This window comes from Alternaria ventricosa, assembly GCF_023758065.1.
Source record: "Alternaria ventricosa strain BMP 2768 chromosome Unknown scaffold_1, whole genome shotgun sequence".
NCBI lineage: Eukaryota > Fungi > Ascomycota > Dothideomycetes > Pleosporales > Pleosporaceae > Alternaria > Alternaria ventricosa.
Window position 1 is genome coordinate 2538541 of NW_026055681.1, and position 25997 is coordinate 2564537.

Below are 25997 nucleotides of genomic sequence, written 5' to 3' on the forward strand. Positions count from 1 at the left end.
ATTCCAAAAAGAATTCGAGACTGCGATATGAAAAACACTGGTCCAACTCTTCAAAAAGTATTTCGAGGATAAAAAGAACGAATCAGACATGTATGCGCAGCGCACGAGCCAGGACACGGGTATATAAACCTCGTCTCGCCTCTTCTCTGCTTTCCTTCCTACATCCGTTTTGGTCTTCGGGACTCCAAAAATCCAGACATGAATGTCCCATGTTGTGCGGAGTGTCTTATCCCTCTTTTACTCAAAAGTCCGAAAAGGCCTTTCCGATGGGGATCGTCGTTCCAATCCCTGCATCAACATACGCACTCCTAAAACTCTTGAGAACAGCGCCATGTACGGTCGGCACGTGGATAAAGGCGTATAAATACCTCCGCTCGCCTCACTTCTCCACTTCTCTTCAATATCCACACTTCCCTGTATTTCTCCAAACACATTGGAAAAAACGCTCATGGAGTGTGCTGCTGCGCCTTCCTCCAAAACTTTCGACGATATGGAATATGAGCTGTGGTCTTCTCTCTAAAAGCACCGATGTGTTGGGACATGAGCTGTGCTCTCCTCTCCAAAAATTCTCCACGAGCTTGCGATGAGGCGTGCTCGTCTCAAAATAATAGACGTACAGCGTATGTGGAGCGTGCTGTCGTGCTGTTTCCCAAAGCGGCATTAAGAGACCTGGATGCGGTGGGTTTGTTGGGTTGTTCTGTGCCCTTCCTAAAAGCTATCATATCTACACGATGTTTCGTCCTCTTGAACTCGAGCGCATATACGATAATTGGGTCTGTGAACTGTCATTTCAACCGGATCATAGTGTCGTGAGAATGGTGATCATCATCATCAGCAATCTGGTTCAGTGGTCACACATGGGCGGGGTAGGCTGTCAACGCCTCACGCCACCCCTCTTATCACCACCATACGACATGATCACACAACCGCACGCAAAACAAACAAATCAAAGACCGAACAAACTTCCATAAGACACACCGCTTGCTCAAGTTCGGCTTCCATCTATCTACAAACCTATCATGCACAAACGTGGTCAGCCAGCAAAGGGTTCATGCTGAAAGAGTTTAAATACCAAGAGTGAATTCGACGCCGACGTCAATGTCGCGCGCCATCTTGACGACCTTTGAGAACTGGACGGACTTCTCAGCGGCGGCTTGGAGATCATCGATGGAGAAGATCTTGAGGCCTGAGTCGTTGAGCTGGAAAATGACGTGTTAGCATAGATATATATCATGTTTGTTGTTTTGGCGGAACTTACGAGCTTGTGAGCAGCCTCCATGTTGGTACCCTGCAACCTAGCAATAACAGGAGTCTTGAGGTTCATCTCGTTGACGACCTGGATGAGACCCTTGGCAATAGCGTCGCAACGGACGATACCACCGAAGATGTTGACGAAGATGGCAGTGACCTTGGGGTCGCTGGTGATCAAGTCAAACGCTTGCCTAATAGCCTCAGGTGTAGCACCGCCACCAACGTCGAGGAAGTTAGCGGGCGCGCCACCGTTCAGCTTGATGATGTCCATGGTAGCCATGGCAAGACCGGCACCGTTGACGAGGCAGCCAATGTCACCGTCGAGCTTGATAAAGTTGAGGCCAACCTTGGCGGCCTTGACTTCCTCAGGGTCCTCCTGGGTGATGTCCCTCCAGTCGAATACCTCCTTCTGGCGGAAGTCGGCGTTGTCGTCGAAGTTGAGCTTGGCGTCCATGGCGAGGACCTGGTGGTCGGTGGTCTCGGAGAGGGGGTTGATCTCGATCTGGGTTGCGTCCTTCTCCATGAAGACCTGGTACAGCTTCTGGATGGTGTCCTTGGCGTCCTCGATGCACTGCTCTGAGAAACCGAGCTCGGTCGCAATGTTGCGGGCAATGTCGTCGGTGACACCCTTGTGGATGTCAATGGGGGTGGTGATGATGGCCTCGGGGTGCTCCTTGGCAACAGTCTCAATGTCCATTCCACCTTGCGACGAAGCAACGATTACGGGTCCTTGTGAAGCGCGGTCCATGAGGATGGCGAGGTAGAACTCGCGGCGGGCGAACTTGCGGTCGACGATGAAGACGGAGTTGCAGAGCCGGCCGGCGGCTCCAGTTTGCTTGGTGATGAGCTTGTGGCCGATCATCTGGTCGGCGAGGATGGAGGCTTCGCGGGGACTGCATGTTGTGTTAGAGGGTGGCCGCGGTCGTGTTATGGTTGCGACATAGCATACGAGTAGACGACTCTGACACCGCCCTTGAAGCCATTGTCAAAGGTACCCTTTCCACGGCCTCCAGCGAGAACCTGGGCCTTGATAACAGCATCCTCTCCGCCTGCGCGCATTAGCCCAGAACTTTGCATTCACTCTTGCTGTCGCATACCAATCTCCTTGGCGATCTTCTCTGCCTCGGCGCCGCTGGTAGCGACGCCACCCTTGGGCACGCCGATGCCGTACTGAAATTCGCATTAGATATCTAGACCCTCGAAATTGGTGGACATGCGGTGGAGCAATCGTACCGACTCGAGCAGGGCAGCGGACCTGTATTCGTGGATGGCGAGACCTCTCCTTTGCTGGACGACAGAGCGCTTTAAAGGTGTCTCCTAGGCCGTGTTAGCACATGACCCCCCAATGTGGTGCACGCTGCGTAAGAGGCTTTCGCAGCTTTGCGGAGTAGGCCCGTGTACATACAGCAGCAGCGCGGACAGCGCGAGCCAGCGGCCGGGCGCGGGCGAAGTTGTACATGATGTCTGAGCGGCAGACACACGTGTGGGTATATGGAGGAGAGTTGGAGGGGGTAGAGCTGGAGTGCACAGCTCCGTTGGTGTTGCGGCTTCACAGGGCTGTTGCGGACGTCTGCTAGCGCGCCGAGAATGAACCGGGTCCTCTCAAAAATATCGCGGCCGGGAACTTCTGTAACACCAAGCGACTGGAACTTGATGCGCCTCTACATAATCGCGCAACCATGTCTAAGCGGAATAATGAGGGCGATGTCATCGCGAATCGCATAAGTCTGCTCGAGGCAAAGGGTCAGAAACTCTTGGCATCGTTGTATGGTTCGCGGCCGGACTGGGGCACTGCGGATGGTGATGCGAAAACACAAGTTGAAGACGATGATCAAGATCTGAAACAAAATTACGCTCACGACAGGTAAATACGCATTCTTGTGGTGCCGGTCGCACTTCTGACAGTGTCTCTAGGATTGGTGTCGGCGGCATAGTTCCCAAGGATATCGAAGATGGCAGCTTCACCAGCAGGATACGAACATCAGACGACAAACTCTTGCAACAGTTGATTGGCAAAAAGAAAGCAAAAGCCCACATTACTGCGAAACAAGAAGCTGCGAGACCGAATGCAGCCTCCAAAGCTCAACATTACAAGAAGCTTGCTGCAAAGAAAGAAGAGTCGGATGACGACGAAGAGGGAAGGGCTGCGACATTCAAATCTAAGAGACAGAAGAAGAAGGTGAAGCAGGAAGCTAAGCCTGCGGATAGCGATGACGAAGATGAAGAGACGAGGGCGAAGAGGTTAGAAGGCGGCACTGTGAAGCAAGAGGAGGAATTACCAAAAAAGGTCGCCACAGAAGCTCAAGCAGAAGCAAAACCTATCAAGAAGGAGGAGGAAGATGAAGAAGCGGAAGCCATCCAACCAGCACCCAAGAAAGCGAGGACAAAACCCAAGAGCTTCCTCGACGAAATTCTCGCTGAACGGTCAAAGAAGAAGAGCAAGAAAGGAAAGGCATAGAGGACAGCGATGAGCCTGAAGAGAGTGATGCATATTCACTGGCGTTAATATTTTCTTTATTTCGATACCCAGTTGCCTCCGAGGGAGGTTCAGAACAAATGTCGAACAGCAAGATACCCTCAATCTGATATGAACGAGATCTAATTTTCAAGTATGTCGTTGTCTACTCCCTAATAATCAAACTAGCCATCCCCATACCCGTCCCAATACACTTACTCAACACACCAACCTGCTCCCCACTCCTCCCCATCTCATTCAGCAACGTGGCCAACATCCTACCACTCGTCGCACCCAGCGGATGTCCCAACGCAATAGCCCCTCCATTCGGATTCACCTTATCCATCTTGCCTTCCAATCCCAACGTCCGAATGCAATGCAACGCCTGACTAGCAAACGCCTCGTTGATCTCCCAAACATTCACATCAGATGTTTGCAGGCCAGTGTAGTCGAGAAGTTTGGGTATGGCGAGGGCAGGTCCGACGCCCATTTCATCGGGCGAGCAGCCAACGACTTGTGTGCCCGCCCATTTACCGATAATCTGGGATTCCAGACCGAGGGTCGTAGCGGTGGACCGACGCATCATCAACGCTGCAGACGCGCCGTCGGAGACTTGACTGCTGTTTCCCGCTGTGCTTGTGCCGTCCTTGATAAACGCAGGTTTCATCTCCGCGAGTTTCTCGACCGTTGTTCCAGGCCTGATCCCATCGTCCTTTGTCACGGTGATGCTCTTTGTGTTCTCGGGGACTTCGGGCTCGATCCAGCGGGTGGTTACGGGTACGATCTCGTCGTCGAAGAGACCGGTTCTCCGTGCTTTGGCGGCGCGCTGTTGCGATTCGGCGGCGAAGGCGTCTTGGTCGGCGCGGCTGACGCCGTAGCGTGATGCGACGTTTTCGGAGGTTATGCCCATGGCCATTATGCAGTCTCTGGCTTCCTTCACGGGACTTTCTTTCATCTCGGGCCAGAGTTCGGTGGGTACGGCCCTGCTGCCATAGTTCCGTGTCATGCTCTCCATGCCGCCTGCAATGCCGACGTCTATTTGTCCTACTGCGATTGAGTTCGCGATTGAAGTTATAGCGGACAGGCCAGATGCGCAGGCGCGGTTTACGGTGCTGAAGGAGGTTGTGGTGGGAATGCCGACGTGGTTTGCTGCCATGCGACCAGCTTTGGAGCCACCGAGCTCTGCGAGAACGGTGCCGACACAAATATCGTCTATTTTCGCGGGGTCGAGATTGGGGAACTTGGCCATCGTGGCTTTGAGAACCTGAGATGCTGTTAGAACTCGGGTCTGTGTATTCCAGGTGCTGAGGATGGCATACCGCTCCTAGAAGCTCATGCTCATATGCATCGCGCAGTCCACCCTTCTTCGCTCTTGTGACTGGCGTGCGAAGTGCTGATAGGAAGACAACATCGTGGGGATTCTTTTGGAGAATGTTCTTGAGACCCTTCTGGATGAAAGCCATTGTGAGGCGATGGACTGTGATGGAACGCTAAGAGACAGAGGAGGGTATCAAGAGGATAAGAGAGGCGAAGTGAAGTAACGCCGATGCTTGCGAGTAAGAGACAGAATGTCCTGGCTTTTGCCGCGCGACGAGGCCATGGTCGTTGTAAGCTAAGCTCCAGGTCCGAGGAAGGCGTGGAGCTTCGCTTCGGCAAGTGAGCGCGGGGCGGAGGAATGGCGGCAAAGCTCTCTTCCGCGTCATGCACGGAAAACAAACCCGCCGCATGGAAAAGGCTTATGCATATGCACGATGATAGATGTAATTCGAGACGCTGTAGGCTGCAAAGAAGGCAAGTCGATTTTGAAGATTTAGCTCAATCTACCTGTGTAGAACTCGTGAGTAGCTACACTCCCAAAGACGACTGCGTCAAGCATCGATCCTCGATCCCATCCGCACCTATGTTGCCTCCGCCAAAATGCTCAAAACTCGTAGGAAAATCGCGTCAGTCGTGTTCAAAGTCGCTAAGACTCAATGACTCTCTATGCATGCCCCCGAAGTCACCGGTGTGGTGAAATCAAGCTCAAGAGCGAGCGGATAGCCTACGCGGCGGGGTATACGAGACGGAAAACGTCGTTCAGAACGAACCAGTTGCCATCAGCGTTCTTGAGCTGGAAGGCCTGGGTGAAGCTCATTGGCTTGTCCTCGCCCGCAAGCTGTTCAGTATTAGTCAAGGCCGGATGCAACGATACATGGGAACGACTTGCCAAAAGCGCACCGGTGACGAGCACAAGGATACCGTCATCGGCGGAAGGCTGAGCGTCGACGGTGTCGGTACGGTGTTGTATCTGCTGGAATGGCAGGTTCTTCCCTGCATTAGCCCCGTCCCTGTTTTGTAGGCAGAATCGTCGTTACCTGGAGCTTCTCTACAATGGCAGCGGAACCCTGAGTACCTTGCGCCTCAAAGGTGAGCATAGAAGTCTCCTTCTATAGCATTTGTCAGCCGACTGCTGCTTTGCGCACACGGTATTGAGTCGCATACGTAGAGGGCACCGAGACCAGCGCGGTTCTCATCGAAGGTCTTGTAGTAGAACTGGACGAACTGCTCTGAAGCAAGGGTCAGTCGCGGTTTGATGGATGGAGCGATCGCGGAGAGAATGTCGGCGGGGTTGTGCTTGCTGTATCCGGTGGTACATACGGGCGATGGCGTTGAAGTCGGCTGTGGAGGAGTCAGTTCTGCATTGTACACATAGCGTTGCGGCATGAACGTGAACAAAGCATCATGTCTTAGATTTCCCGCATCTTCCTCGTACAGCCTTGCGCCCACGGTTGGAAGCTATACACGTCCGCCGGATGCGCATCGAGGCGGTGGTGGGGTAGTGGTAGGCAACTTACACATCTTTGCGATTTCTCGGACGTGGCTTGTCTGATCAAGAAAAGAGTTGGCTACGGGGTGGCTGAGAGGTACGCGACGGCAATAGAGCGATGTGACGTGGAATTCTCGAGAAAGTGTTTGGGCTTTTGCTGTCACTGCCCGCCATCGATGGGCTTCGTTGGTGGGGCAGCCGCTAGGCTTGGAAGGGCTCGGCCCGATTTTCAGCCGAAGCCTGCCATTTTCTTCGAAGCTTCGCGCCTGCTGGATTCTCTCACACCAACGCTGGCCATCAACAGCTTCATGCAGCACACATGTTGTGGCCAGCGTCGCGTCGCATTACTCATCCGTAAGTCATCACCATCTCTCCCAACTCCTGCATTATGATGATCAACACAAACGATAACTTCCGAGTCAAAGACGGTGAAGTCCAAAAAAATTCAAGCTCAACAGGCTGATTGCCCATACACACTCTGTATTGTCTATTACATGGAGATTGCATATGCTAACATGTCTTCTTCAGATTGCCATGCATGCGACCGATGCTTTGCCGCTCAAACAAGCGCGCCGCCCAAATAGTGTACATAGCCAATCGAATACCGTTATTGCCGTTCATCGATCCTTCCGAATAATCGATGCTACCATCTACAATCCCTTCTTCTGGAAAGACTTGACAGAGTCGACAATCGACTGCTCGAAGGTCTTGTACTTGAGCCCAAGGATGTCGATGGAGCGCTTGTTGTTGTATGTGTAGAGGCCCTTCTCAGGTGTGCCTTCAGGGTAATCGCCGCCTGGTGTTGAGTCGCTCGGCAGGTCCTTGAAGTCGGGGAAGTTCTTCTTGATGATCTGGCATAGCTCCTTGTTGGAGAAGTATCCGGCCGTGACGAAGAAGCGCTTGTTGGCTGCGTCGGGCTTCTCGAACGCAGCTACGTGTGCCTCCGCGACGTCGCGGACGTCCACCCACAGATGTACACCACTGGGTGGGATCTCGTCCTTGAACTTGCCTTGTGCCGCTGACAGAATACGCTGGTTTGAGGTGTTCATGTTGTCAAGACTGTCAAGAGCGTGTACCTTGGTGCATGTTAGCGATTGAAATGGAGAGTGCATCGCAAGACTTACAATCGGTCCAAAGACCATCGGTGGGTTAATCGTGGAGACGGTGAAGTTGGGCTTCTCCTTCTCAACGAATTCCCACGCAGCCTTCTCAGCAAATGTCTTACTCGCTCTGTATCCCATCATTGGGTTCTCCGTGGCCTCTTCTTGTGTGATCGGGTTCCAGTCGTCCTCGGAGTATGCGTGTCCTGGCCAGAAACCTTTGCTTCCGTTTACGATAGCGGCGAACGAGGACGTGATGACGACATTCTTGACGGAGGGCTACACGGCATCATTAGCATGCGAATGTAAGTTTTGCACTCTTCGGACTCAACATACCGCGCTCTTCTTGATCGACTTCAAGATGCCAGTTGTTCCAATGACAGCAGGGTCAATCAGGTCCTTCGTCGTGTTAGCCAGCTGTCCGGTTTACTGAATTCCCAAGAAACTCACTTTCTGGACATCAGTGACGTTGAAGTGGAACGGGCTGGCAGTGTGAAGCACAGCCTCGAACGGAGGGTCTGAGATAACAGCCTTCTCGAAAGCATCTGGTTGAGCGATATCCGGAACGATGGCGAAGCTCAATTGGCCCTTGTCGACGTAGCTCTTGTATGATTCCTTGATCTTGTCCGCCTTCTCCTGGGTGCGCACCGTGGTGACTACACTGTGTCCATGGTCTAGGAGGATATCGAGGGTGTGCGCAGCGATGAAGCCGCTTCCTCCTGTAAGCAGTACTCTCGTCATATTGTTTTTAGGTAGTGAAGTCTGGTGTTTAGGTGTTTTGGGCGTCAAAGTCTAGACTTGAAGCTGTGCGGGAATGACAGCATATATGTAGCCATGACATCCCACCTAGCGCGGGGTAGAGCTTCCCCGAAGTTCGGATTTACTCTCTTTCGCCGTTGTAACTGCCGCCGTCGCTTACGAAACTTGCGTTCGTTCGTGGCTATATCCGCGGCTCGTTCTCCAGAGTATTGCGTCATGCCCGTCATTCATCGATGGGATACTTTTGGTGGGGCATACTGCATCTTCGTGTCGCCTTCTCGTGGTACAGCAAACAATTGCTGATCTGCAGCTTCCGGTCTCTTCGGTTTTCCAAAAGGACTGTGGACCTCCCAATACACCCCACAGCATAGCCATATCTTCATGCTTAGTTGGTCGAAGCTGCCTTTTCACGCCTTGCGCGCCTGCACACCCGAATTGTGTTCGCGGATTTCTCGTGCGTTGCGATAACTTGGAAACCGACAGCGCGCAATCGCAGTTAAGATGTAGTCGTGTGAGCAAAGGATGACTTGGAAGCTCGCGGCTTCCAAGTTTCCTTGTAACCACATGGCTCTCGGCGTCACATCGGGTGGCGCGCCTCTTATCGAGCAAGGGCCCCACCATAGCTTGAGATGCCTCCCACATGGCTTACCCGCCACCCTCAATTACTCTTCCAATCCCATCGACGCTCCATCCTCTAAGCCTCGCTTAGCTGCTCCCGGCGTCTGAACATGGATATATCGGGGCTGAGAAAGGGTCCAACGGTCATTAATGAGCGGCGTGTGATTGCGGGGCAAGTGGACATGATGAGGGGCAAAGTTTTCTTCTGTTCAATTGCTTCGTTCTGATTACTCGTTCTTTCCTGAGCTATTCATACTATCACATTGAAGATGTCGTCACTCAAGAGAAGCCCTCCATTCCGCGCCGAGCACGTTGGCTCATTACTCCGCCCCCAGGAGCTTGTGCAGAAGCGCTACGATGTTAACTCTGGTAAATCGAAGCCAGAGGAGCTCGTTCCTTTGGAGGACAAGTCTGTCGCCGAGGTCGTCAAGTTCCAGCAGGACTGCGGATTGAAGGTTGTGTCGAGCGGAGAGTACACTAGGTTAATACTCCGGATGCTGCTAGTCCGAGTCTAGACTGACCATTCATGCAGGCACATGTTCTGGGGTACCTTTTTCGAAACACTTCATGGCATGAAGGAACTCCAGCTTGGCGTTTTGAAGGGCTATAACAAGGACATGTTCCGCGCCTATGCGCCGGACGTCAAGTCTTTCATGGAAGCGAAGGAGGTGCCGAACCATGTCACCGTCTGTGTCGACAAGATCAAACACCCTGGCACTTCAAGCAACCAGCGTGAAGTGGACCTGATGAAGAGCCTTCTACCCGAGAGCGAGTGGAAGAACATCAAAATCACACTGATCTCGCCATCCTGGTACCACTTCCGTTACATGAGTGGGAGAGCCTACCCCAAGGAGGTCTATGCGAATGACGAGGAGTACTTTGAGGATGTCGCAAAGGCATACCAGGAGGAGCTTAAGATCCTCCACGCGCAGGGTATCAGGAACATTCAGATCGATGACCCCAACCTGGCCTACTTCTGCTCAGAAGATATGCTTGCAGGCTGGAAGGCTGACACAACTAACGAGAAGACTGCCGACCAGATGTTTGATGCCTATGTCAAGTTTTACAACAAGTGTTTCGAACGCCCTGCGGACATGCATCTCGGCATTCACCTGTGCCGCGGTAACTACGTAGGCAGCAGACATTTCTCTGAAGGCGCATACGACAACATTGCAAAGAAGATGTTCCAGGTACGTTCATCTCCTTGTTCACGGTTATGAAGTGCTGATCTTGGTAGGACTTGAACGTGGACACATACTATTTGGAATACGACACACCACGTGCCGGAGGATTCGAGCCGCTAGCGCATCTTCCCAAGCACAAGAACGTCGTGCTTGGTGTAATCACATCGAAATTCCCCAAGCTCGAGGACAAGGACGAGATGATCGCCAGGGTGAACCAGGCCGCTGATTGGATTGCAAAGGGCACCGGCCAATCGCGCGAGGACGCCATTCAGCAGTGCTGTGTCAGCCCACAATGCGGTTTCGCATCACACGCGGAAGGCAATTCGCTCGGCTACGAAGACATGAGGAAGAAGCTGCAACTTGTCAGGAGCATTGCCGATGCCGTGTGGCCGGGCCAACCATAGACGCGGGAATAACAGATAGGGGAGTTTTCGAGAAGGCGCAGGTACCGAGCGACAGAACGTAGGCCTTAACGCATGCGACTAGAACGAGCATTAGAAGGTGTTGTGGAGTCAGCCGAATGCCGAATTCAACATGGCGTTCGTACGGTGGGTGGAGTCGTAGTTGAGTCAGTTCACTGTGTGCCTCGTGGCGAAAAAGAAAAAGGCGGTTCCTGCGGCAGTGCGCCTCGCACCACGTGGTATTCCGTCATCCTTCTCGGCGAAGAAGTCGGCAATCTACAGAACCACGTTATGTCCGTTCGCATCCATCGCAGTGCCTATCGTGAAGCCCAGGTCCAGAGAGTCTTCAATGCGCGTTGCTGCTAACACGTGTTAGGCGCTAGCGTCCGCTGTCCCTGGCCGTTGACTCCACACCCGTGGAGTTCCCTTCCGAAGCGGGAGGAACGTCCGGCAATTAGGAATAGACAGACCAGGGTAAGCGTCCTTGACAGGAGAAATCATCATTTCCTGACCTGGACTTCTGGGTCGGTGCGGGACGCAACGGGGAAAGCTCTTACAGTCCGCGGATGCGTGTTGCCACAAGTTCCGTGGATACCACGATGGACGACGAAAGATTGAAAGCGACTGAAGCAGGCTGTATACCTGCCGCTACGAGATGCGTTACTTCGAAAGAAATAGAACCACCAATGCTACTGAGCTCAAGGATCCATGAGCGCTGTCGTCGGTCTCCAGATCCCAATGGTTCCGTCCCGTGGCGCAAATTGCAACCTGCAAGGTACCCATGAAGGACCCGTATGATCTACGTGCCGGACCGAATGAAAGCATTGTTTTCCAGACCAAGAAGGGATCAACCACCGCGACTACTGAACACCACCTGTTTGGTAAGTATCTCGCCAATGGTTTTTCGTCCGAGGTAGAAGTCGTTCGGCATTGAAAGCCACCACCGGAAAATAGGGGGATGCCGACCTACGCGGTTCGTAAACGATATAAAGGTCAGCAAGGCTGCACAGGGTAGGATCAAGCAGGCCACTTTACAGCCTCTGTCATTCTTTCTTTAAATACCCACCCGAACAGCAAAGTAATACCTAATCACCATGTTCTTCCCTCGCGTAATTGGCTACACAGTCGCAGCCTTCGCTTCCCTTGTGGTGGCTGTCGATCTGACTGGCTATGAATACGTAGTCGTCGGCTCTGGTGCAGGTGGTGGTGTAAGTTCAAGAGTACCTGACTAGCTGTAACAGATACTGACCATTTCCAAAGCCTTTGGCTGCCCGCCTCGCCCTTGCCGGTCACAAGACGCTTCTCATCGAAGCCGGTGACGACCAAGGTGCCAGCCAGAACTACACCATTCCTGCTTTCAACGCCAGGGTTTCCGAAGACCCCAACCTGAGCTGGAACTTCTACGTCAAGCACTACGCTGATGAGCAGCGCCAAGCTCGCGACTACAAGACCTCCTACGAGACTGTTGATGGAGGCGAGTACACCGGTCTCAGTCCACCTGAGGGCTCTACTATGAAGGGTACGCTTTACCCTCGTACCGGTACCCTCGGTGGATGCACAGCACACAACGCTCTCATCGCCGTCTACCCTCACCAGTCCGATTTCGACAATGTTGCCGCCATCACTGGTGACGACTCCTGGTCAGCCAAGAACATGCGCAAGTACTTCGAGAAGCTCGAGCACAACCACTACCTCCTCCCCGGTCAGAAGGGTCACGGCTACGAGGGATGGCTCGGAACCTCGTACGCACCCATCGACATCGTCACCTCTGACCCCAAGCTTCTCAGCTTGGTTGGCGGTGCCGCTTTCGCCCTTTCCAACATGACCAATGCCATCGTCAACCTTGGTACTCTTATTGCTGGTGATGCCAATGCCGACACCGAGAGCCGTGACAAGTCCAACGCTCTCTACCAAATCCCTCTCTCCACCACCGACGGCAAGCGCACTGGATCCCGCGAGTTCGTTCTCGCTGTCCGTGACGCAAAGAACGAGGACGGCAGCAAGCAGTACCCTCTCGATGTCAGACTCAACTGCCACGTTACCAAGATCACCTTCGACCAGGACGTCACTCCTCCCCGCGCTACCGGTGTCGAGTTCCTCGACGGCCAGTACCTCTACAAGGCCAGCCCCAAGAACACCGGCGCAGCTGGTGAGCCCGGTTCCGCGACCGCTTCCAAGGAGGTCATCGTCGCCGGAGGAACCTACAACTCTCCCCAACTCCTCAAGCTCAGCGGTGTCGGCCCAGCCGACGAGCTGAACAAGTTCGACATCCCCGTCGTTGCTGACCTCCCCGGTGTCGGAACCAACCTCCAAGACCACTACGAGATCAACGTCCAGGGCAAGGCTCCTTCTGACTTCTCCGCCCTGAACGGCTGCACCTTCGGCAACACCGACGACGACGCCTGCATCGACCGCTGGGAGAAATCCATCCTCGGCAACCGCGGCATCTACGCCTCCCCCGGTCTCGGCGCCACCATGTTCTACAAGTCCAGCGTCTCCGAGCGCGACGAGTACGACATCTTCGCCTTTGGTGGCCCCGTCAACTTCCGCGGTTACTTCCCCGGCTACAGCTACAACGCCACCTCCGAGCACGACTGGTTCACCTGGGCCATCCTCAAGGCGCACCCGCGCAACAACGCCGGAACCGTTGCGCTCCGCTCTGCCGACCCTCTCGACGTCCCCGAGATCACTTACAACTACTTCGACACCGGTGTTGGCGACTACGAGAAGGATCTCACTGCCCTCACCGAGGCCGTCGACCTCGCCCGCGACTCTTTCAAGCGCCAGCTCGTCCCCATTGACGAAGTCCTCCCAGGCAAGGACGCCAACACCCCCGAGAAGATTGCTCAGTATGCCAAGGACACTGCTTGGGGTCACCACTGCTCGTCTACCTGCCCCATTGGTGCTGATGACGATAAGATGGCTGTTCTTGACTCGAAGTTCCAGGTCCGCGGCGTTGCTGGATTGAGGGTTGTTGATGCTAGTGTTTTCCCTAAGATTCCTGGTACCTTTACTGCTGTGTCTACGTACATGGTTGCGGAGAAGGCGGCGGATGTTATTCTCGCTGCTGCTGAGGAGGCTTAGATGGGGGTGGGATCGGAGATGATCGCTTGTATATATTGATGATGTAGTGACTTGGTCATGAGAAGAATATGATGTTTGTTAAACAATTCGGTACTTGCATCGTTCTATTGACACCTTTCCGCCTCGTTCTGACAGTTACGTAGATGAAGCTTGCTCGCTGTACAATGGTGCTACACTCCAACACTTGTCCAGACCGCGATTGGCTTGTCGTAGTTTACTAGAAAGTTAAGGAAACCCGAGAATCCAATGCAGCTTGAGAACGAGTCCTAATTTTACAGATATCCGAACTTTCCTTAAACGAGCGATACATCATGCAGTTCGCATCACGTGTCCCGTGCACTACACAACCGGCTGCATAACACTAACCAAGATTTCGTTAGCCCGTCATCAGATGAATGTAGAATCTCCCAGGTCTTCGCTGTGACGCCTTGAAACTCATCATGAAGGCTGAAAGAGAGTTCCAGAGGTCTTCTGAGACTCTACCACCTTTTCTCCGTTTTCAAAATCACTTTCTGGACATTTGTTGTTGTGTTGTGTTCGATCCTGTACTCAGATTGACCAGAAAAGGCTTGGCGGCGGAGCTACGACCCCTTCGCCTCCGATGGCCGACCCCACCAACGTAAGTGAAGCCTCCCCCTTACGGTGCCTCACAATCGGTCTTGCTCCGTCAGCCCCGCTAACATACGGTCTAGTTTCCCGACGCAGCAGCAACATCAGCCCAACCCAATTTTGTAAATTGCAGCGACGAAAGGTATTCGCAATTCTTTCAATAGAGCATCACGTACTCTGGCCTCACTCACCATCTTGCATGGGTGCTCCGTACAGTGACTGAGCTGCGCACGCAAAACGTCCATTGCAATTGCAGCTACGAATTCCACTTGTGCAGTACTGACAATTCTACGTACTAGTTACATCTGGAACGAAACCTTCTCAGACCTCGATGGGCAGTATGTCTTATATCACGATACGGATAATTCGTATCCTCAGCCCGGCAGCCTCTACGATGTAGATGGCCACATCCCGCAAGTCGACAGCTACACCAGCTACTTTGCTCAGAATACCCCGCATAATGGCTACGTTTCCCTAGGTGATATAGAACTCGACAATGCTCTCAATGTTCCTGGCATCGCTACCCAGCCGCCCCAGTCTCTTTTGGACGGCCAATATGGCGAAGACGAGCAAGATGAAAATAATTTGTCGAACGTTTGGCATTCACATGATGTGTCTAGTGGCTACGATGCTGCTGAGGAATACATGTGTACAGATGTTCTCGGCTTTGACTTCGACATGCAAGGTTTAGGGTTCGCGCATGCAGGTACCATGGAACAGCCAGACGCCCATCTACGGATCTCAACGTCGCCAAAAGAGCCATGTCAAATGCGCCCCAACCTGTCTGCATGTCAACACCGAGTGCAACTCGTTCGGCGCTGGCTTTCCGATCATGCATCTCGACCTTATCCCACCCCAACAGAGAAAGCGGCGCTTGCTGCATCTGCCGGATGCTCTGAGCATCAACTCAATGTCTGTTTCAGGAATCTTCGGGCCCGTGAAAAGCACTGTAAGCTTACGCATCATGTTCCCATTACCCCTCTAATAATGCATGTAGTATTTGAAGGCAATTCCAACATACAAGATGGCAGTAGTGCCACTGATACTGGACTGCGCGCCGATAAGTCGCCTCAGTCAAGCTACGCACAACCTGGCTTCGTTTCTTGCGCTGACGAACCGCCCGCAACGAACACGAGCGACAGCAGTCCATGGCCTTCATCGTCTGATTCAGGCTATCCTACGTCAGATCACAATCAAGATGCTGAAACCCAGGTCTTCCAATCTTCTGAAGCAGAATTAGCGCATCAGGTACCCTTCAGCGTGTCCGCTCCAAAGCGTAAAGGCCGGAGGTACCACGCTCAGAGACAACGACACGGCACGAGCGAGCACCTATCTTGTGCGACACAGAATACAACCTCTTCCTCTGGTCTCCAAGGATTCGACAAAAGGTTTTCTTGCACTGTATGTGTCAAGGCCTTCAAAGCCGCTTCGGGGTGGAAGAGGCATGAGGCTAGTGTGCACGGCTATAACGATCGGGAGTGGATCTGCGTGTTGACTGACGCTTTCAAGCTGCAGGCTGAATGTATCTTCTGCTTGGAGCCAATGGACTCGATCGATCATCTTGACCAGCATGCAATCGATTCCTGTTCGAACAAGTGCACCGCCGAACGTAGTTTTCCTCGCAAGGATTTTCTCAAACAGCACGTCTTGCTTGCGCATCTTGCAGGTGCACCTTCATCGATCAAAAAGACATTCGAGGTACCCACGGAATGGTCAAGAGGGTTGGATGTTTCGCCTGGTGGACCTGGCTCACGCTGGTGTGGGTTCTGCGGGTGTATGCTTGAGACTACTGCGAAGAGGATGGAACATGTCGCGCAACACTTTCGCAACGGTCAGGAGATGACGAGTTGGATTCGGATGTAAGGTGTCAGTCGCTAGGTGTTTTTCGGCGTCTCTGTTACTGTAGTTTTTAACATACTTACGATCGTTGTCATGAACTTTACGAAATTACTTGATCATCTTCGCCCAATATAATCCTTTACTTGTTCCAAATGATTCTTATCGCATCCGCTGCTCATTGCTCGTTCTTTGGCTAAAACCTGCGTCCCACGTCCTTCTTTTGGCGCAGCTGCCTGGGTGGGACAACAGCCGAGTGCGACTGCGGCTTTCAGAATTCGCGACGCGGGGCTAGCGGGGAGCGCACGCGAGCCCGTCACCCAGCGCAGCCGATACCTAGGTACTCTCTGGTCTTCCGAGAAACTACATCAGGGTTCAGTCATGCTGTTGTCGCTTCGACCTCGGATCCTATAGCGACATTCATTTAGCATTTATGCACGTCTTGCCGCGACCCGGGCCTCTCGAGCCCTCACTATAACATGTCGGGGTAACTACAGCGCGGTCCCAGCCTTGTCAATAAGCCAACGAAAGCAGGCAAATCGATCGACCGCGAGGACGTGTTCAAGTACACGAACGGACGTTTCTTAGCAAACGAGAAGAAAGCGATTGATCGCAGATATGTAACATTCGATCTAGATCAGCTTTGTGCAGTAGCTGCGACTACTGGTGGGCGGCACTCACCCGTCTGCGCGATCGACAAGATGGAAGGAGGGTTCAGCAAAGCACTTCTTTTGCGCAAAGAAGATGGCAGCGAGATCGTTGCGAAGATACCCTTTCCTATCGCAGGGCCGCCCAAGTACACCACGGCGTCGGAGGTGGCTGTTCTCAAATACCGTACGTCCTCGTTGTTCTGGAGGCCTGCGTGACATCGGCTCATCAAATCGCTGTCGGCAGTAAACAAGTATACTCAAGTCCCAGCACCGAAAGTTCTAGCATGGAACGCTGATCCGTCAAACCCGGTCGGTGCCGAGTATATTATCATGGAAAAGGCTCCTGGGGTTCAGCAATTCGAAGTGTGGGGAGATTTGAATGACTGGGAGCGATTTAAATTCTTTGGCCAATTAACCAACTCCGAAAAACAAATGGCTGAAATCCGGTTCCCAGCGAGTGGAAGTCTTTACCTTTTGGAGTCAATGACAGAGAGCGACACACACGTCGCTCTGGGCCAAGAGACTGACCCTGAGGGAGAGTTCTGCATAGGCCCGTCATGCGAGCGAGAATGGCATACTACGGAGGCATTAGCAAGTGCAAGCCCTCGATTTGATCGGGGGCCGTGTAAGTACGATCCTGAACGATTCGCGTCATAGCTCACTTTATCAGGGCCGGATTTGTCTTCATATGGAACTGCTCTCGTCGAACGAGAACTCGCAATTCTGCAAAACCGCACTCCCGATGCCACATTTGAATCACCGCGAGGAACTCTCGATGAGCAGATCGATACTCTTAATATGACCAAAGAGGTCATGTCTCGACTGAACGACCGCACGCTCATCGGAAAGATTTCCGAGCCGGTGCTATGGCACACAGACCTCCATATGGGCAACATATACGTGTCAGGGCGGAATCCACCACAAATTTCATCGATCATCGACTGGCAGTCCATTGTAGTCTCGCCACTGTTCTTGCAAGCACGATTTCCGAAATTTCTTACAGTCGATGAAGACTACCAATTGGGTACTATCAAGCTTCCAGACCCGCCGCCTGATCTAGACAAAATGGATGCTAAAGATAGGGAACTGGCTGAGTACAAGTTTGAGCAAGCCAAAGAAGCCAAGGTGTACGAAGTCAGTACCGCAGCCTCGAATATGCGGGCTTGGAGGTGTTTGCTGATATCATCGTTCCTCCGCGAGCTCTTCACTCGGTGCGGAGAAGTCTCGGAAGAGGGCGAGATACCACTTCGCGCGTGTCTCCTCCAGGTTGTTGATTTATGGGACGAAATTGGCTTCGAAGGCGAATGTCCGCTCAACTTCAGCGAAGAGGATATGCAAAGGCTTGAGCAACAGTTCGAAAAGTACAGTAACTACCATAAAGTACACGAATTTGCGAGAGGAATCCTTAATGCTGATTTCGAAGGCTGGATCAATCCGATGTTGGATTTCGCTGCGAGACAACAGAAGAACCATGAACTGCTGGAAGAATTTGTGAGAAGGAGTAATGAGTTTGGCATGACACCGGAGGAGATGAGGAGAATTTGGCCGTACTCGGAACGGTAGCGATTGATTCAGGAATGTGAGAGCGTCACGCATCGTCGTTGAGTTAGAGGCAGTTACCTGGTAGCTTACAAGATCCTAGCATACAAAACCGCGCAATACTTCGATTCGAAGCTTCACAAACAGCTGAAACACTTTCACGTTTGCGCGTTCACGGCTGCTGCTTTCTCTTCACCAATGGCACCCGAAACATCTTCATGCTGCTTCGATGTGTCGTGAGCGGACTTTCCCTGCGCTACTTTCGGAATGTACTCTGGCGACTCAAGCTCTCCTGCTGGTAGAGCGCCATACAGCTCGGCTGGACCGTGGCTATCGGCGCATTTCGCATTTACCTCACGGTTTCTTGTATCTCCCATCATCTCACCAGTGCCAATGTGGTGTTGTGTCCATTTCTGTCCATGGCCGGAAGTGTCCCAAGAATATGTGGGAGGTGCTATACGCAGTCAGCAATGAACCTCATATGTTCTGTGTGATAGAAGCGTACGTGAGAATCCATTTGACGGCGCGAAACCAGTAGTTGTTGTAGGCGATGCCAGTTCGGCTTTTGGTATCACCTGGCCATTGGCTGCCTCTGCTTCGGCATTGGCTTTCTTGTTGCGCCGGCGGCGAAACAGGAAGAACACGACTGTGGCGATGATAATGAGACCAGCGAGTGAGCCTCCAACGGCACCTCCAATGACCCTGCCAGAGACTCCATCGGGGCTGGCGGAAGCTGATGGTGTAGGCGTATTACTTGCGGGCGCAGATGTGCTGACAGCAGTTGAGAATGCCGTAGGCGCAGGAACAGTGGAAGAAAGCGCAACGTTCAGATCGTGAAAGTAGTAGTATTGGTCGGGTCGGTCCCAGAACGCTGGCTCCAGTTGCCCCTCTGGACATGTCGAGTTGTTCATGCACGCATCTTCATTACAACATCCATAGAATGTCGGAGCCATTGAACAAGTCCAGAAGGGTGTTGTACCACCACATGATGCGCCAGGCGAGATATTGTTGAGTCTTGGATTTCGTCCCGCTGGTTTCAGCGCATCACCGAAGCAGGCATGCTGGCACGGATCCGACATGCAGCACCCGACGAACTTTGTGCCTGTCTCGCAGACGTACCTGATCACTGTCAGTGTCGTACCTGGTAGCGCCATTGAGTCACGTTTTCGTGTTGAAGGTGATTATCATTCTGATGTCAGATCGTCGACTCACCAAGTACCACCATCTGGACAGAAGAAGTCGCCCGGCTCAGCTGCTGCATAGCTGGGATCTGCCATGTCGAAAACCTCTTTTTGAGTATGAGAGAACGGAAAATCGGCAGCAAATCAAGGCGACAGAGGAAAAGATAACAAGAGATCAGACTGAGATATCGACCTTCGAAGGTGTGCGCAGCAGCCCCACAGGCACCCGGCATGCTTAAGAGCTGGCTATCGCAGACCCAAGAACGCCAAGTAATTGTAACTCAAGACATATATTGCTGTTATGACGCAGTTGCAACGGCTATGGCAAGATATGCCATGGATGATCCAGTGAAGGGCCCCCTGGCGGCCTATTCGTCCTTCATGGCTGCAGAATGGGCTGTCATGCGAGCAGCGTTCGCATACGGTAATCCAGACGCCACCGGACAGGGGACAGCTCGCGTAGCAAGCCTATAGAAGGCTCAGAGACTGAGCAAGACAGAAAGCTGGGGCCAGGCACACTGGACTCTGGTGGTGATCAGACCTCAGGATGGCATGTGGGTTGATTCGTTTGAAGCACGCTGGTTGGCAGGAGTATGCATTTTGCCAGATGCTCATACATGCGTTAAGCAAGGGCGTGGTCAATACTTGGAGTGTGAGCGGTATGTCTGCTGCAAGGGTTGCCCTTTCAGATAACGAGTATCTCCCTTCCAGAAGTCCACGTCCTCATGCGACTGGAGAATGTTGCTTCGTTGCGCACTGCTGAGTGCTCATGAGCCCCAGGGCAGAATGATTAGCAACGTTCAAGACAACGACTTCACTGTCGTTTATGACATCGCAATGCCTTCTTGATGGGACGAGATGTCGCCTCTGTTGCAGCTCGTCCTTGGTTGATTGGAATAGCATGATGTAACATGTTTGTCGTAGAAGCGTATCTGCGTAGGCGATGTATGAGGTACGCAATGCTTATCTCTGAATGGCATGCGATATCCCTACCTAGGTTTTAACTCAGTAGAACAAGAGCAGTAACGGTTCTTGTATGAGAACAATGCATGTTGGCGGCCCTCGCGTGCCCTTCCTTCGCTGTTTTCTCGGAGATCTTTCCAGACAACTCCCCGTGTGTTAGTCGCTGAGGCCGCCCACCCTGCCGCGATGTAAAAGCGCTTCGATCCATGTAATTGCGGACAGTATTTTCCAGTTGCTCATACCATCTGTGGGAGTTTTGTGAGTGTTCTCGTAGATGTTTTAGGAGTGAGCGTGCGGAATCAGCCGGGGCGCGGTAATTCCTCGGGCAAACTAGGCAAGAAGGCTGCCCCGCACCAGCACCCCGCGCAGCGCAGCGCAGCGTACCTTCTCTTGTCTTTCCCCAAACTACGCATCACGAAGTTCCTAGAAAACGTCGCACTAACATCAATTATCTGATGCTTGTTTCTTCGCTGCCAAAGCTTAGTACGGTAAAGTCAACTGTATCCACGGTGCTGCTTCGAGCAGGTAGAAGAACAGCTGACCCATTCTGATGAAAGCCAGCACAAGCCGCTCCAAGGATGGCAGTGTTCAAAGACCCGATGCATCATGTACGTGAGAATCCGTAAATGTGTATTGTATTACTCATGTAAATTACTAGCCTATAGTTGCGTATCAAGCAGCCGCAATGCCCGAGCTATTCAGTTCAATGCCTTCCAATCCACAGATCCACGTGCAGTATCTGGCCCCAGGACATGAACTCATCACTCCAGAACAATTCCACGCATCAAATCCAGAGAATCTCGGGGGTAATCTAGCGAAAATGTCACCAACGATGGTAGTGAAATGGGGGAACCATGCTTCTCTTATCGAAGCTAAAAACATGCTGTATGTGGCTGGAAGGACATCAATTCCCGTCCCAAAACTATATGCAGCATACGCATACGGGCCGTTGGACCGAGACCTCGGAGACTATGGGAGTGTCTATGATGTATATATCTTCATGGAGTTCATCGAAGGCGAAGATCTAAGAAAGTCATGGGGCAAGTACAGCGCTGCTGAGAAGCAAACAATCTTGATGGATCTCAAGAAGCACATGATTGAGCTTCGCTCTCTTCCCCCAGCCAACTATATTGGATCAGTGGACGAAGGACCAGTCACTGATCTGATGTTAGAATGGTCAACATCTGCCCGAGGTCTGTCATTGCACGCATACGCGAGAACGGATGGCGAATTTCTGACCAGATACCTAGGTCCGTTCAAAAGTATAGAGGACTTCAATGCTAAAATCGTAGAGACCTTCGTTGCCAGATCCAAGGCCCAGGCCGGCCCGTACATCCGTGGTATGTTAAATACACACAAACATGGAATTGTCTTTACTCATGGAGATCTCAGACCCGACAACATCATCGTCAAAGATGGTCGCGTAGCAGCGATCATTGACTGGGAGCTATCAGGGTGGTACCCGGAATACTGGGAGTTCGCCAAGGCATTTTATATCGAAGCCTTTGCTGATGACTGGGGTTCACATCTACTTGGGGTCCTCACACCTTATTATTGTGAGCAGTTGATCCATGCCAGATTGATGGAAGTATTGTGGTAGATCATGATACAGCTATCGCAAATGGTGAAGAAGACGAGCGTAATTCTGATAGGAAGACTATGCGTACATGTAATGGACAACGATTGCGCCGAACCTGACACTATTGGTATTACCCCAATCAACGGCATGCCGCCAATATTGACATCTTAGGATCCTCATAAACGATTGCTCCCCCTGTCAATAGTCCCTGCGCTTGACTCGCTTGGAAGTAAGCCGCGAATTACATGGAGCAAGATACGACGCGCTTGAAGAACTTCCACATGGCGATCCAGGTAGGCTCAGGCAGCCAAGCCAGCGTTCTTCAGAAGAACACGAACTTCTTTGAGTACACCAGCTACCCAAGCAAAGCATTCCCCGACTGGAAGATCTGGGTCGCTCTCGGTGAGGGCGCGGGGATCGTATTGAGGATCATAGCTTTTTGCGATACGCTCGAAGTCCGGGAGATAAGATATCGGCAGTTGAAATTGATACACTTTCGACTTCAACGTCTTGGCCATACCGAAGTCGAAAGGATTGCGTGACTCGTACTCCAGTCTACTAAACATGTCGCCTTTGACATGGTAAAATCGACCCCCATTTTGCAATTTCTCTTGTACCGGAACCAACGCGATCCCTTCATGTCCGCGGCCGAAGGGCGGCGTCTCGAAGTAGAGTATGTAAACATTAAACATTTCCGTCTTTGTGGATCCCATGATTGAGTAGCTGGCGAAAAAGATGGTCGAGAAATGAGTGGATTGCAATTGTAAGCAATGAAAGTTGAGCAAGTTTAGATGTTTTCGAACTAGTTTAAAGATGTTATGGCTGATGAGAGTTTACGTCAACGTGGACGGGCTTCTGGCATTTATACCAGCAAATGTAGGAACAGTAAGTCCGACATGAAGACCCAAGCGCTGATCGATTAACCGCGCAGTGCAAAACTTTATTCTGAGGTAGTTCTATTGAATGAGTATCTCCAAGTGTCAATGAACGTGCCGTGCTAGACGCTGGGCTGTTCTATTGAGGTTAGTAAAGATCGAAAAGGGCTTATGGTAAGCGAGGCATATTTCTCTATGTGCAAGACGGCGAATCTATTGGCCTGAAAGCCTTGGAAACATGGACTAGATGTCGCGAGATAGTGAAAAAGGTTGATGCTCAAGCCTGACGATAGTGCTTGCGGAGTGCCGCGGCGGCAGCACGTCGGGTATCAAGAGCGATGATCCACGTGGTCCAGCGACGCGCGCGGCCACCCGAACGCTAAGGTAACCAGATTGGAACCACTGCTACTTCTGTGAAACATAAGCCTTGGGCACTTTACATAGCGTCGTAGCTGATCAATGAACACCTACCTAGGTAGGCAATCGGTCACTACTACTGTTGCGTCTATTACAGCCCGTACTGAAATCAATGCCTGAGTATGTAGGCTAGCAATCAGTCAAGTACTTCATGCGTGTGTCATGGCGACTCAGGTAGGAGTGAACCTTGAGAGGAACCTGCCAAGACCCGCTTAGCGCGGGAGTGGGACCGCGGCGATGTCGGGTACTGGCTGCGCCCACGGCAAAACCCGTAACCGCCGTGCCACTTATAGCTACTGGAGCTATGTTCTGTGCATGGTTTAATCCATACTGACAGTCCGTAAGTAATGAATGGACTAAGTTTTGAGCATTCGTCACTCTTGCAGCCTTCTTCTTGACAGAAACGGGGCCGAACGGAGTTGCGACAACGACAGCGAAGTAGGTGGCTGATGCACATGCTCGATCCACGAGAATCGATAGTTGTATCGAAGATCAACAAACGCTGTAGAATCAGTACATGTAACCGGACAAGATCATCTGGTTGTATGCGAAAGAACGAGATTACCTAGGTAGCATTGGCCATCTTCCGCAAGAGCTGCCCACGGCTTAGAGAACGAGCTGTGCGATACTTGGCTGGAATTTCTTCCCCTCAAATTGTGGGCATGCCGACAACGTACATATTCATCTTCGAGCGTCTATATATCCCTGAAGATTCTTTGTCTCATTCGTCAGCGAGCTCCAATGGCAATGGGATCATCACCTTCGTACTCTGCCTACGTCATTCGCTCTTGCCATCATACACCGCAAATTCGGCAGCTGCACCCGTGAGCATCATATCGGCCTTGTATTCCGAATTTCTGATGGTCTCATCTCTCGAACTGACAAACCATTCGTACCTAGGTAGTCTAAGAAGGGTCTGTCGATGGCGCATTCCAAGGGAAAACAGGAACGACCGCCGGTGTGCACCGGTTTAGCGTGATCACCTCGCTACATAATAGAAACCCGACCATAGAGTCGCGTGCAGGACATGTTCTGTGTAGTCCGCCGAAGTTTGGACATACCGGCCGGTAAGCTTGCATTGAGTGCACGACTAGAGAGCCTGGCAGTTGTTTCACTCAGCTGTGCTACCAAAGCAGTTCATCGTAATCATCCGCATACCCGTTCAAAGTGTTCTTCGTGCAGCGCACACTACATGCGAAAGATGATGAGCCTGAGGCTCTGAGGGGCTCTTGGTGTTGTAGACATGTTATTATCGTCTGAGCTATACCCAATGGAGCTAGGATGCGGGGAGATTTAGGGACAGCTGTCAAGGCCAAATTGCTCTCCACATTGAAACATTGAAACACCAAGGTAAGGGGCCGAGGCTAAAAGCAGTTCCAGAATACCGAGCGCGTCAACGGCGATGTTGTGGTGGCATCATACCTATCGCGAAGCTCTCAATAGCGCGTCGCAATATGAACTCTGATCGCAGACGTGATCCTTTCGCGCGCGTCGAAAGTCGCGTCGTTTCATGACGACATGGTGCACAAACCTCCTCAGGTACCTCCACTCCGCCGCCATCTTAGCCGTAGTTCTGCCTACGGAGAATTCGCGTCCACGAGCTCTGTCGCAGGTTAATCAGAATCGGCACGCGCTAACCTCTCGGCTTCATCAAATCGACGGAGAAACTGACGCCATGTGTGCCAGTTTGAGGGTGCACAAGCACGCATGGACTGGATCTGGGGTACGATGAAGCTGGGCGTTCTACATCAAAAGGGCGTCTCGCCTCTGGACTTGTCGCTTGTGCGTTATTGACAAGAGCTCGATATCTGATCACGATGCTATCAAACACGATGACGCGATTGGCTCTGCCGTTGGCGATCCTCTCACTCTGTAGGGCTCTTACATGCATCGGACACATGCACACGTGACTAACGAGATGCAGTTCTATCCTTCGTCAATGGTCTTCCCACCGATGCGCTCATCGCACGCCAGTCGAAGAACCTCCGCATCCTGCCGCTAGGCGACTCCATTACCTGGGGTTACATCAACGGCGGCGGTTCAAATGGCTACCGTGAGCGGCTGCTGGCCGACCTCAAGTCTGGTGGCTACACCGTTGACTTCGTCGGCACGCAACAGTCCGGAACCATGGCGGATAAGGACAACCAAGGTTTCCCCGGCTACACCATCTCCCAGATCCGCGGCGTTGCCGCCGGCGGTCTTGCGTTGAAGCCCAACGTCGTTCTGCTCCATGCCGGTACCAACGACTTGAACAGAGGAAACCCTTCGTCAGAGCCAGATGCTGATGCGCCGAGACGACTGGGACTCTTGCTCGATGACGTTCTGAAGGCCGTCCCCAACGCAGTCGTCATTGTGGCCAAGATCATCCCATCAAAGCAATCGGGTCTTAACGCCAACATCAAGACTTTTAACAACGCGTTGCCTGCTATCGTCGCCTCCAGGGTCAGCAAGGGATCGAAGGTTTCTATTGTCGATATGAACGTCCTCAGCACGAGCAGCGAGTTGAGCGATAACCTGCACCCGTAAGTATTGACCCGTTCGTCTGGAGACCGCTCAGCTGACTGATCTTATAGGAATGTCGCTGGATACGCGCGCATGGGTGACATCTGGAACGCGGGCATCAAGGCTGTTGCCGGTTCTATCCCTGCGCCTGCTTAGTCGTTCCCAACTCTGGACTTGCGGGGCTGAGG

The 25997-nt window shown here is 52.3% G+C and overlaps 12 protein-coding genes across 12 annotated transcripts; 7 read left to right on the forward strand and 5 right to left on the reverse strand.

The window, feature by feature from the left end:
• Positions 1–1064: 1064 nt before the first annotated feature.
• Positions 1065–2710, reverse strand: TCA9 (Succinate--CoA ligase [ADP-forming] subunit beta, mitochondrial; the record flags this gene model as incomplete). Its single annotated transcript, XM_049338828.1, has 6 exons — positions 1065–1199; positions 1259–2144; positions 2201–2300; positions 2349–2421; positions 2485–2568; positions 2657–2710. The coding sequence occupies 6 exons, from the start codon at positions 2708–2710 to the stop codon at positions 1065–1067; spliced, it is 1332 nt and encodes a 443-aa protein (XP_049204713.1).
• A 220-nt stretch (positions 2711–2930) lies between these two features.
• On the forward strand, positions 2931–3709 carry J4E93_000873 (uncharacterized protein; the record flags this gene model as incomplete). Its single annotated transcript, XM_049338829.1, has 2 exons — positions 2931–3115; positions 3166–3709. 2 exons carry the CDS (start codon positions 2931–2933, stop codon positions 3707–3709), a joined length of 729 nt encoding a protein of 242 aa, XP_049204714.1.
• Positions 3710–3872: 163 nt separating this feature from the next.
• Positions 3873–5169, reverse strand: J4E93_000874 (uncharacterized protein; the record flags this gene model as incomplete). The annotated part of the gene is made up of 2 exons (XM_049338830.1): positions 3873–4970; positions 5026–5169. The coding sequence occupies 2 exons, from the start codon at positions 5167–5169 to the stop codon at positions 3873–3875; spliced, it is 1242 nt and encodes a 413-aa protein (XP_049204715.1).
• A 578-nt stretch (positions 5170–5747) lies between these two features.
• Positions 5748–6544, reverse strand: J4E93_000875 (uncharacterized protein; the record flags this gene model as incomplete). Its single annotated transcript, XM_049338831.1, has 5 exons — positions 5748–6011; positions 6061–6132; positions 6188–6252; positions 6344–6364; positions 6541–6544. The coding sequence occupies 5 exons, from the start codon at positions 6542–6544 to the stop codon at positions 5748–5750; spliced, it is 426 nt and encodes a 141-aa protein (XP_049204716.1).
• Positions 6545–7162: 618 nt separating this feature from the next.
• On the reverse strand, positions 7163–8353 carry J4E93_000876 (uncharacterized protein; the record flags this gene model as incomplete). The annotated part of the gene is made up of 4 exons (XM_049338832.1): positions 7163–7588; positions 7637–7891; positions 7949–8011; positions 8063–8353. The coding sequence occupies 4 exons, from the start codon at positions 8351–8353 to the stop codon at positions 7163–7165; spliced, it is 1035 nt and encodes a 344-aa protein (XP_049204717.1).
• A 905-nt stretch (positions 8354–9258) lies between these two features.
• On the forward strand, positions 9259–10577 carry J4E93_000877 (uncharacterized protein; the record flags this gene model as incomplete). Its single annotated transcript, XM_049338833.1, has 3 exons — positions 9259–9470; positions 9522–10179; positions 10227–10577. The coding sequence occupies 3 exons, from the start codon at positions 9259–9261 to the stop codon at positions 10575–10577; spliced, it is 1221 nt and encodes a 406-aa protein (XP_049204718.1).
• A 1091-nt stretch (positions 10578–11668) lies between these two features.
• On the forward strand, positions 11669–13658 carry J4E93_000878 (uncharacterized protein; the record flags this gene model as incomplete). The annotated part of the gene is made up of 2 exons (XM_049338834.1): positions 11669–11782; positions 11835–13658. 2 exons carry the CDS (start codon positions 11669–11671, stop codon positions 13656–13658), a joined length of 1938 nt encoding a protein of 645 aa, XP_049204719.1.
• Positions 13659–16582: 2924 nt separating this feature from the next.
• Positions 16583–16969, forward strand: J4E93_000879 (uncharacterized protein; the record flags this gene model as incomplete). Its single annotated transcript, XM_049338835.1, has 2 exons — positions 16583–16590; positions 16612–16969. 2 exons carry the CDS (start codon positions 16583–16585, stop codon positions 16967–16969), a joined length of 366 nt encoding a protein of 121 aa, XP_049204720.1.
• A 114-nt stretch (positions 16970–17083) lies between these two features.
• J4E93_000880 (uncharacterized protein) lies at positions 17084–18316 on the forward strand (the record flags this gene model as incomplete). The annotated part of the gene is made up of 2 exons (XM_049338836.1): positions 17084–17378; positions 17424–18316. 2 exons carry the CDS (start codon positions 17084–17086, stop codon positions 18314–18316), a joined length of 1188 nt encoding a protein of 395 aa, XP_049204721.1.
• Positions 18317–18450: 134 nt separating this feature from the next.
• On the reverse strand, positions 18451–19203 carry J4E93_000881 (uncharacterized protein; the record flags this gene model as incomplete). The annotated part of the gene is made up of 2 exons (XM_049338837.1): positions 18451–18746; positions 18798–19203. 2 exons carry the CDS (start codon positions 19201–19203, stop codon positions 18451–18453), a joined length of 702 nt encoding a protein of 233 aa, XP_049204722.1.
• Positions 19204–21121: 1918 nt separating this feature from the next.
• Positions 21122–22036, forward strand: J4E93_000882 (uncharacterized protein; the record flags this gene model as incomplete). Its single annotated transcript, XM_049338838.1, has 1 exon — positions 21122–22036. One exon carries the CDS (start codon positions 21122–21124, stop codon positions 22034–22036), a length of 915 nt encoding a protein of 304 aa, XP_049204723.1.
• Positions 22037–25139: 3103 nt separating this feature from the next.
• Positions 25140–25965, forward strand: J4E93_000883 (uncharacterized protein; the record flags this gene model as incomplete). The annotated part of the gene is made up of 3 exons (XM_049338839.1): positions 25140–25179; positions 25232–25829; positions 25881–25965. The coding sequence occupies 3 exons, from the start codon at positions 25140–25142 to the stop codon at positions 25963–25965; spliced, it is 723 nt and encodes a 240-aa protein (XP_049204724.1).
• Between the last annotated feature and the right edge of the window lie 32 nt (positions 25966–25997).